General features: G+C 44.1%; 1 protein-coding gene across 1 annotated transcript; it reads left to right on the top strand.

The window, feature by feature from the left end:
• The first annotated feature begins 315 nt into the window (after positions 1-315).
• Positions 316-2622, top strand: LOC145812814 (uncharacterized). The gene is made up of 3 exons (XM_082908041.1): positions 316-775; positions 1070-1947; positions 2146-2622. The coding sequence occupies exons 1-3, from the start codon at positions 316-318 to the stop codon at positions 2620-2622; spliced, it is 1815 nt and encodes a 604-aa protein (XP_082764167.1).
• Positions 2623-11636: the final 9014 nt, after the last annotated feature.

Raw genomic sequence — 11636 nt, forward strand, 5'->3', positions numbered from 1 at the left:
GACGCGTTCAAACAAATGAAGTTGGAAAACAAGGACTTGGCCCCTGCAACGTCCCCTTTGGTTGGCTTCAACTCTCAGCCAGAATGGCCGGTAAGGAAGATCATATTGCCGGTCAAAGCGGGTTCAATCACAAAGCAAGTAGAGTTCTAGCTGCTCAAAGTCCCATCCACCTACAACTTAATTTTGGGAAGGGGCTGGTTGCACGCCATGCAAGCAGTGACGTCGACTTACCATCAGGTTTTGCGCTTCCTGGCGCCAAGTGGACAAATAGAGGAAGTTTGGGGAGACCAAGTGATGGCAAAATAATGCTTCGTTATGGTAAATGGCAGCCGAGCAGCCAAAGGGTTTGTCCAAATGATTGAGGGACCCGAGGGAAAGGAGGTCCTTGAAGACGTAGGAAGAAAGGCCGAGAAAAAATCGGTCGAGGATTTGGTGGAAGTGCGCATCGACGAGAACGACCCAACTAAGTTTTTCCTCTTGGGATCATCTTTGTCTAGCATCGAGCAGTTAGATTATGTCAACTTTTTGGTTTCCAATTTGAAGGCTTTTGTGTGGACGCCTTACGACATGCCTGGTGTCGACCCCAGCTTTATTTGCCACCAGTTGAATGTCTTCCCTAATGCGCGGCTGGTCATTCAGAGAACTCGCTGCTTGGCTCTGCACCATGCCGAGGTAGTGGCAGAAGAGGTCAAAAATTTGTTGGAAGCAGGGGCAATAAAAGAAGTGCAATACCCTCGATGGATATCCAACACGGTAGTTGTTCCGAAAAAGAATGGCAAGTGGCGAGTCTGCGTCGACTACAAGACGGTCAACCGTGCATGCCCGAAGGATAGCTTTCCCCTCCCACGAATTGACCAGCTGGTGGACTTGACCGCTGACCATCAGAGGTTTAGCTTCCTGGACGTGTATCGCGGCTACCACCAGATAGCCATATATGAACTGGACTAAGAGATCACATCGTTCACTACCCCTAGAGGCCTGTATTGTTACAAATTCATGCCGTTCGGACTAAAGAACGCCGGGGCAACTTTTCAAAGGATGGTAACAAAGATGTTCGCTCCCCTTTTAGGCCGCACCATGGAGGCCTACGTCGACGATATGGTGGTAAAAAGTAAGGAGAAGTCTCAACACCTCGCCGACCTAGCAGAGATGTTTGCTATACTTAAACACCACAAACTTCGTTTGAATGCCTCCAAGTGCGCTTTCGGAGTCGGCACCAGGAAGTTCTTGGGCTTTTTGGTCACAAACTGTGGAATTGAAGCCGACCCATCCCAAATCAAGGCGATACAAGAGCTGGAGCACCCGAACTCCACGAAGGACGTACAACATCTTGCCGGGATGGCAGCCGCGCTGAACAGATTTATCAACCGATCTTCAGATCGTTGTAGGCCCTTCTTTAAAACTTTGAGGGCCAAGTTCTTCTGGGATAACAAATGTGACCGTGCACTGGCAGACTTAAAAGTGTACCTTTCCTCAGTCCCTATCTTGGTCACACCTCAGCCGGGCAAAGAGTTGTATCTCTACCTGGCTGTCTCTCAACACGCGGTGAGCGCGGTATTGGTTCATGCTGAAGGCATCCAACACCTACCAATCTTCTACATAAACAAGACCTTGCTCCCTGCTGAATCGAGATATCTGTCGCTAGAAAAATTAGCCCTGGCCCTAATGATGGCTTCAAGAAAGCTGGCGCACTATTTCCATGCCCATACAATAGTTGTGTTAACCGAGTTTCCACTTAAGGTACTCTTTGAAAAGGCGGACTTTACCGGGCGAATTTTGAAATGGGCCGTGGAATTGGGGCAATACGAAATCAAGTTCCGCCCGCGCACCGCAATCAAGGCTCAAGCTCTTGCTCTTGTAGACTTTGTGGCGGAATTTGCCCGTGGAACGCATCCAGTTTGCCCGGTTGATTTGGCTGGTGCGGATTTAGCACAGCCCGTGGTTCAGGTAATGGCAACAAGTGTTGGCTCACAAGTGGAAGAAGAGTAAATGGCGGCCTAGCTTGAGAGCCCGGATAACTCATTGGGGTATGAACCCCGCCAAGGCAAGGAAAGAGACCAGAATGAGCCGACCAGAACCTTGGAGTTGAGAAGCTCGCAAAACCCATCTGATTGCTGGAAGTTATTCATTGGCGAGATATGGAAGCTCTTCGTCGATGGGGCATCCAACAAGCATGGCGCCGGGCTGGGTATCGTGTTGACTTCCCCAGACGGGCTGGTCATCGAACAAGCAATTACGCTCGGCTTCCCAGTGTCCAATAATGAGGCGGAGTATGAAGCCCTCCTTGCCGGACTAAGAAGCGCATTGAGAATGAAAGCCTCGGCTCTTCTGGTGTTCAGCGACTCCAAACTGGTGGTCAATCGAGTCTCTGGGGAGTATGAAGCCAGGGATGAAAGAATGGCCAGATATCAGGCGCTGGTGCGTGCAGAAATCAAGAAGTTCGCTGCAATAAGAGTAGAGCAAGTCAACCGTGAAGAAAATAGCACGACTGATGAACTAGCCGGCTTTGCGTCTACGCAAACAGCTTTTCCCAATCATTTTCTGATAGAATTCCTACCTCGGCCAAGCATTGAGGAACCAAAAGTGCCCGAGGTACTCTGCACCGACTTGGGACCTTCCTAGATGGACCCCATCATCACCTTCCTGAAAGATAGAGTTCTGCCCGAAGAAAAGAAGGCAACCAACAAAATCCGGGCTAAGTCAGAGCGGTTTTGGCTCTCGCCGTCTGGAGCCTTGTACAATAAGTTTTTTACCGGGCCGCTCCTAAAGTGTGTCCATCCCGCCAAAGTGGAAGCTTTCCTCTATGAGATTCAAGAGGGCATCTGCGGGAGCCATACAGGGGGCAGATCTTTGGCTTACCGAGCAATCTCCCAAGGTTATTGGTGGCCATGCATGCAGGCAGACGAGCAGAAATACGTTCGCCGATGTGAAAAGTGTCAGAAATTCACTCACCAAATCCACCAGCCAGCCAGAGAGTTGCTCCCCCTTATAAGTCCTTGACCGTTCATGCTTTGGGGACTGGATATTGTGGGGCCACTCCTAGCTACCTCGGGCAACCGCAAGTTCTTCATCATTGCTACCGACTACTTCACCAAGTGGGTTAAGGCCGAGCCATTGGCAACCATAAAGGAAAAAGATGTGAAGAAGTTTGTTTGGCAAAATGTTATCACTCACTTCGGTATACCAAAGGCCCTCATCTCAGATAATGGTACTCAGTTCGATGGGAAACTCTTTCGTGGATTTTGCGAAAAGCTGAAGATTGAGTTCTATAATTCAACACCGGCCTATCCTCAGTCAAATGGGCAAGCGGAGGCCTCCAATAAGACCATCCTAGACGGGCTGAAGAAGTGTCTTGAAAAAGCCAAAGGGAAGTGGACTGAAGAACTCCCTAATGTGCTCTGGGCATACCGCACTACGCCGAGGCGATCGACCGGAGAGACACCATTCGCCTTGGCTTATGGCATGGAAGCCGTTATCTCGCTGGAAATTGGTATGCCAACTATCCGGTCTGAGAGTTTCCAGCCAAATTTGAACAATGAAGCAGTCGCATTGGAGCTTGACCTAGCCGAGGAAAGAAGAGAACGTGCTCTGATCCACATAGCGGCCTATCAGCAAAAACTCTCCAAGAAATACAACAAGGCTGTGCACCCCAAGCTGTTCAAAATCGGGGACTGGGTTTTGAGGAAGGTGATGGGCAACACGGTGGTCCCTGGCGAAGGAAAACTTGGTGCAAATTGGGAAGGACCATACAAGGTGACTGGCTTAGCAGGCAAAGGGGCATACCATCTGGAAAACTTAGATGGTAAATCTATCCCCAAACCATGGAATGCTGCCAACCTCAAGATTTTCTACTTTTGAAATGTAATTGTTTTTCTTACTTAGCTTTCTAGACCTTTAGCCTTTTGATACTTGATGTAAGGATAGCACTGTTTTTTGTAATGAAAAATAGCTCTACTTTTTGTTTTATATTGTGTCTTCCTATACAAAGACATTACAAGGATATTGGACCTCTGAGGCTGCCAGGGGCAAGGAGACCTATAGAAACAGACCGCACAAACAGTTGGTGTATTGTCCAGTGAAATAATTGGTGTATTATCCAATTTGCATAAGGCCCGAGCTGATTTTTGCTCGCCCAATTGGGATGTTGGCGTCATGACCAACTAAAATGAAATATTGGTGTTCTGACCAATCAACAGGCCGAACTTATTTTGCTCGGCCAAATCGAAATGTTGGTGTTTTACCCAACTGAAAAGAGCCATGCTGACTTTGCCCGGCCCAACGAAATGTTGGTGTCTTGTCCAACTTACAAGAGCTAAGCTGACTTTGCTCAGATAATTGAAATATTGGTGTTTTGTCCAATGTAAAGGCCGAGCTGATTTTGCTCGGCCAAAATGAAATGTTGGTGTTTTGTCCAACTGATAAAAGCTGAGCTGATTTTGCTCGGCCAAACGATCCGTTGGTGCCTTGTCCAACTTACAAAAAGCCAAGCTGACTTTGCTCGGACAAAAGATGTGTTGGCATTCTATCCAACTCAAAAGGCCGAGCTGATTTTGCTCGGCCACATTGAAACATTGGTGTTTTGCCCAATTTAGAGGCTGAGCAGGTCTTGCTCAGCCAAAATGAAATGTTGGTGATTTGTCCAACTTCCTTTAAGGCCGAGCTGATCTTTACCCGCCCAAATACAAGACTTGAAGTGATGTCGAAGCCAGAGCGGCCGAGGTGATTTTTGCTCGGCCAGAATGAAATGTTTGGGCGTTTTCAAAACTACAAAGACCGAGCTGACTTATGCTCACTTTACTCTAAATGTTCGCACTTTGCCCAATTTAAGGCCGAGCTGACTTCGCTCGGCCGAATGAGAATATCTGGGTTCATTCGAAGAATCAAAGTACCGAGCTTCCAGTTATGATACGCGAACATTTGAGTTGATGAAATTCTAATTTTAGCTTGGCATATTGCGCGACATGGCCGACCTACCAGTCGTGATGCATTAAAATTTGAATGAAGAAATTTTGCACGTGTCAACCGAACAGAAATAGAAGATCAGCGAGCAAAAAATTTCAAATTTCATTGACCAAGGAAATTGCATTACAACTGTGGGGCATAGCCCGGTTACATTCCAAAAAGGCAAAAAACCAAAAACGAAGCAGAAAATTGAAGGGAACATCATCAATCTAGCTCAAGGTAAACCGTCTGCTCGGCGACCTCAACCGTTTGCTCGGGTAACCCATCCACGGCTTCGTCGTCAGCGCCTTCCACCGCGACAACCTCCCGATCAGCCACTTGATCTTCGACATCTTGAGATGCTTCGGGAGAAGTTTGCTCGGTTTGTTGCGCGGTGGTGGCTTCTTCCTCGGCCGCTTTCTTTGCCTCTTCGATGAGCCGATTTTGAGCGGCATTAGCGTACGCCTGCATGTAGATCGAGATATAGACTACAGAGGGATTCAGGAACATATCAGCGTCTTGACCAAGGCCAACTTTTTCCACGGCAGCTTTCCAACCGCACTGGAAAAAGATGTCCTTAGTAGCCTGAACTTGCCACTCATAAGTCTTCTCGCCTTGCGCGTATCCCCGGTTCTCGGCGTCATCAACCGCCTTGTCTTTCTCTTCCTTGTGGGCATTGCACAGTTTGCGCAGCTCGATGAGGTACCGAGTCTTCGTCGTCTTCACGGCCCGTTGTTTGTCCGCTTCAGCCAGGTCCAACTTTTGGCTTAGCATATCTCGCTCAGCCTCAACCGCCTCCTGCGCGGCCTTGAGCTTTGCTATCTCGGCCGCTTGCGCCTTGTTCTCAGTAATGGCGTCGCGTAGACTCTACCGCACGGCGATCATGCGCTCATAGGCAAGATAGTTCTTTTGCGCGGCCTGCAAACAAGTGAAAGATTGTTAGCATTTAGGAAACCGAGCAAAAATCGGGTGATAACTTCAGGTCGGCCTGCAAACAAGTGAAAGACTGACAGCTTACCGGCACTATGGATTTCGCCGCCGAGCGGAGGACCTTCAGGTCGGACAGCTCGTTATGTTTTTTCATGTCGGAGGGCAGGATCAACCCCTTGGTTATGTTAAAACCGAGCGAGTAGTCCTTGTCCGCGTAGACAGAGTCTGCTGCAGAAACAGCACGGCCTTTGTACTTGAATTCTGGCGACCAGACCGGGGGGGCACTTGGGCTCTTGGATGGCCCGCTGATTTGTTGTTCAGTCTGGTCCCCGAGATCGGTCAAAGCTTGCTTGGTGGAGTCCTCATCCACCAGATGTTGTCTGGCCAGATCTTTCCTCGGGCGCTTCTTCGACTGGCCAGCTGGTTGTTCGCTGGCAAGAGCCAGCACAACCCCTTCCTTTTGACCGACTAGAGTGGAGGAAGTCCCCCCAAAGGCTCCTGGTGGCTGGGAGTCGCTCGGTTCACCGATGATCATTGATTTGATAGCCTAAATTTTTGTCATTTCTTGCTCAGCGGTGGTAGGAACAAGTTTGATCGGCGGAAGATTTGGGTCAGGTTCTGGGGAAAGAGCATGAAGAAAGTCGGTGACCCGGCTTTTGCGCAGCGCCTTGTAGTTGTAGGTCGGTTCAAAGCCGAGCAGTTTCGGTGATTCTCTTTCTTTTTCTGGATGATGCAGTAAGACTCTAATGGCCTCTTGGTTAGCCCGGTTGTAGTCTTCTGCTAAGTGCTTGTAATCTGCAAAAAGAAGAAGTGTCAGATCGGTATAGAGAGAATCTAATGCAGAAAGAAGATAGTGCGGTTAGCCGAGCTACTCACCAGCACTGCCAAAATCTTTCCTAATATACCAGCCCAGTATGGGGGCCTCGGTGTCCTCGTAGTGACCGGACACCCACAAGAAGTCATCATCATTGGTCTCCTTGTCTAGGTTGCCCTCGATGAGTTTTGCTCGGCTCTTCTTTACCTTTAGGTACCAGCAAAACCCACATTTATTCTTGCTGAGGCTGTATTGATGAAATATCTCGACGAGGTCGAGATTGAGACCGAGCCTCCTGTTTAGCTCGGCCACGCCGTTTATTATCTTATATGTGTTGTTCGACACCTAGGTTGGACAAAGCCTTGTCTGCCTCAAAAATTCACAGATCAAGGGTTGGACTGGGAAGCGAAGTCCTCCTTCGACTATGGACACGACTGTGAAGGGGCACCGGTCTAGGTCGCCCCAAGGGGTATCTCCCTTCTTGGCTAGCTCTAAAATGACATCCTCTGGAATGTTGTACTCCCTACGAAACTCAGCTAGCGCACCGGGCGAGCTCACCATGAATCGGTACTTCCCCATCTATCTCGGTGAAAAATTTTGGTGTATTTGCTTGGACTTTGAGCTCCACCAGTGATAGTTCTAGACTGGCCTGGTTGGTCCTAGTTTGTTCTACATTGTTAAGAAACAAGTCCAAGCGTTAGCATGGCATAAATTGCACGGCTTCAATATGGATTTTTTAGCTCGGTGAAGGGTTTTTGGATGTTTGACTGGTTCGACCCTATCTCGGCTAGACAACTTGGCCGATTTGGCCTTCCTAGTTCGGTTTTGATTCCCTATTTTCAGCTCAGTTGCGGCCTCAACGAGAAGCTACAAACCAATTTTTGCTCAGCTGAAGCTCTACCTACGGATCTAAATGAGCATTTAGCTCGGTTCTGTCCAGTGTTCATCCAGTTCTCCCCAAAAATGGAGTTTGTTCGTTCGAGCCAAGGAGAAACGGCCCGAAGGCCCCATCAACTCCTCCAATTCCAGTTTGCCCTAAGGTGTACCAATACTACCGCATGAAGGAGGTATTGATAGGTTCCTAACACTTCTAAGCAAGAACATAAGCACGAAAATGAAGAACTCGAGTATGAAAGTACAAAAGAATGATAGAAGGGCCTACCTAAATCAGATGCGAAGCAGGATACAGCACACGAGCTTGCTTGCAGCCTTCTGAAAGGATGAAAAATGAGCTAGGGGAAGCACAGAGACAGTAACCTCAGCGGGGTCAGCAATGGCAGAAGTGGGACGTTCGAAGGCTAAGGTTTTGGCTTGGAGAAGGAGATGAATAGTAGAAGGCTTGAATGACCCTTCGTTTGTGAATAAAAATGGGGGAAAACCAAACGACTGCGCCGTTTGAATTTCGCGCATGAAAAGACAGCTTTGGGGCTGTATGGGGCCAATGGGATGAAGCCACGTGGCATCAAAAGGACGACTGTCAGTACGGTTGTACGACCCTTGATAGGACTACAAGCAGGGTACAAAGACCGACCAAATGGGATAACTCGGTAATTGCTTCGACCCCAATCACGCTCGGCTTGGTACTGGCGCGACTAAGGGATTGTTAGCTCGGTCATGGTGGTAACCCCGATCACGATTAGCTCGGATGGGGTTAAGGGGCAATTGAGAGGGGAGATTTGCACCTGACAGTACGGCCGAGCTATGGTAACGCGGGGATTGGCAAACCTCGCGATGCCGAGCTGTTCTCTCGATTGGCATGGCCTCCCGGCCTGTCGTGCACTGCCGAGTTAGATTGACTGGTCAGACATGGGATAAGATCTGGCCGCCCTAGGATCTATTAAACATTCGGCTGGGCGCGCGATGGTGTGAAGCAACCAAGCTAAGGGCAGCCCGGTCATGACCAAGGACAAGCGAGGGCCATCATGCCCCCGATCGATTAGCCTAGATGGCCGGACTTCATGCGACCTAGAACGATGATAGAGCGAGGAAAGGGCGGCATGCTCCATGGCCGGTCAGTCAGGATGGACCGGTCACGAGCAGCTCGGCCATGAGAATCAGACTTTCGCTTCTTCCGAAGGGACAGGTCGACGAGACACTGCTCGGTTGTGTTGCTTGTGGTGGCAATTCTCCATGAGGGATAGGCCAATCGTGGTACTTCGGTTAAGTGCGTCACCTGGGCCAATTGCGTGAGGGAGAGGAAATCTGCTCCAGGCACGCGTCAATACCGTTAAGCAGTTCTGCGTGTACTGGTTGGAGGACTAGGCCTTAACACGCGTAAGGTGGTGAGAGGCGAGCACTGCCACCTGTTTAGGAAAGGACAACAGAGGTAGTGCGCGCACAATCCTGAGGCTGCATGGCCAGCCTAGAAATAGGAGCGGAAGATGAACGTTAGAGGTAAGCAACTGGTGCCATCTGAAACACATTCTCTCTCTCTCTAACAGCCTTCTTCTTCTTCAAGTGATCTGGCTTGATCGTCGGGGGGTCTATCCGGCAACCCACCACCGGGCAGCTCACCGTTTCTGTGTTGCCAGGTTAGACGTCGTCGCGTGAAGCTTGAGTCCAAGGAGTATGGAAAGCAGAGGATATTTCTCCCCCGTATACCATCCATCCACTTTTTATTGCATGGAGTTGTTTGGGATAATCTAAATAAGTGTATTTTTTGACTTTTTATGAAATATGGGTTGGATTTGGGTTGAGTTTGAAGTAATGTGTTAGAGAGGTGATGCGACTTAAATAAGATGATGTAACTTAAATAGGATAGTAACTTTTTAACTTTCTAACTTATTTAAAACTTGCCAAACCAGCCATAAATATGTGAAAACATAGACCATGTTAACTCCATCATATGACACACTCATAAATTATTTTCTCACATAACTATCTAAAATATTTTCTCCCACATAAATTATTTGAATAATAACGACTATAATAAACTTTGGAGTATTTTGAGAAGTTGATTAAAAATTATTTTTAATTTTTTTATAAAAAAAAAATTTAATTAAAAATTAAAAAGTGATTCCTAACCCACTTTTCAAAAAAAATCATTTATATGAATGTTATCAACATATAACTAATGCGGTGTACCACATTGAAGTAATAGTATATGAAATATAATAAAAGTCAACGATTATCATAGCATTACTTTTAAAAAAAAATGTATGAATATCATGTAATAATGTTAACGACATATCCAATCAATTTAAAATAATAAAATATTTTAATGAATAGTTTCTCTTATTTATTACTTAAAAAATGTGAATCAATAACTATAAAGGCCTCTTTTAGAGAGAAGTTAAAAGTAATTTTTTTGATTTTTAATTTTTTTTTAAATCATATTATTATTCTATTTTTTTATACATTTTTAAAAAAAAATAAAAGTATTAAAAAATTAATTTTTAATCTTTTTAAAGCAACTCAAAATTTTTAGCTACGGGTGACAACATTAGGTAAACATTAACCTCAGAAGTAATTAGTCGGAGGCACCGACACACATATTGTTACTTCATCTACATCTATATTATATATTAACTAAAAAAGGTCTGAGGTTGGTGGGAGTTTCAATATTTTAATTTAAATTTTTTAATTTTTATTTAAAAAAATTTAACATTCATTGATTTGGTCAAAATCCTCTGATCAGTATTTATTAAAATTTTTCAATCCACATGTCTGCATTTATTGATTTAATCAAAATCACCTGATCAGTATTTAAAATCCCCTTATACAAATAATTATAGATACAATCTGTATATAGTTATTGCAGTATCCTTTTCAACTTCTTCCATACATTATAGTTAGTGATAAGATTACTAAATTATTTTTATAAAAAATTTTAAGAAATATAATTTATATATTAAAAAAAATCTAAAAAAAACTAAGGCCTTGTTCGGTTTGTGTTTCTCAAAAAAATTTAGGAAAAATTCTCTACAAATAAGTTTTCAAAAGTAATCAAACCAAATAAACATTTCCAATTTTTTTTTTTAAAACTTGTTTGGTTTATAAATTTTCCAAACAAATCTATCTCTCATACACATCAAATCAATCACTTTTTTCAAAACTTTCTCTCAAAATAATTTTTCAAAATATCTTTTGAAAAAAAACCAAACTAAATAAATTTTTATACTTTTTATCTCAAAATATGTTTCTCAAATACAAACCAAATAAAGCCTAAATATTTATAATTATTCCATGCATGTAACACGGTTAATAAATTAATTAATTTGTTACAAAGAATTGCAAAATTGCATACCACTCTTCCCACTTGATGTGGGGCCTTGACAAATGACTATTCTTTTTTTTCACAAATGATAAATGACTATTCACCTACTAAACCTTTTCCAGATGTGACATGATGGAAGGTTTGTGCGGGATATATCATTGTTATTAAACCAGTAATATTATAAATTTAGATTTAATTATTTAAAAATTATTTATAACAATCATTGTATAATTTAAATTTATTTTACATATAAATTTCACACTAAATAAATTTAATTTTCATCACATAATCAATCATCCAAATGTTTTTTGAATGAATATGTTTGATATATTAAATAGTTATATATATATATATATATATATATATATATATATGTTTATAAAAAAAAAACTTGAGATTTACATGATATTTGTAAAAATCTTGCTTTTGGGGCCCAATAAAAGAAAAAATTATTAGGTCAAGTTTGGCATGCCCTAAGGCCAAGTTTGGCATACACAAAATAATCCATTTTTTTATCTTTTTATCTTTTTTTCATCACATTACCTCTCTACTTTTCTGCACATCTTTTCGTAAAAAGAAAAAAAGTGCACTTATTTAGGTCATCTCAAACAACCCCTAAATAATATAAAAAGTCAAAAAGTCACTATCATATTTAAGTCACATTATCTTATTTAAATCACATCACCTCTTTAACACATTACATCAAACCCAACCCAAACCCAACCCATATAAGCC

The sequence above is a fragment of the Camellia sinensis genome, chromosome 15 (genome assembly GCF_055761805.1).
Source record: "Camellia sinensis isolate YWXY chromosome 15, ASM5576180v1, whole genome shotgun sequence".
Taxonomy (NCBI): domain Eukaryota; kingdom Viridiplantae; phylum Streptophyta; class Magnoliopsida; order Ericales; family Theaceae; genus Camellia; species Camellia sinensis.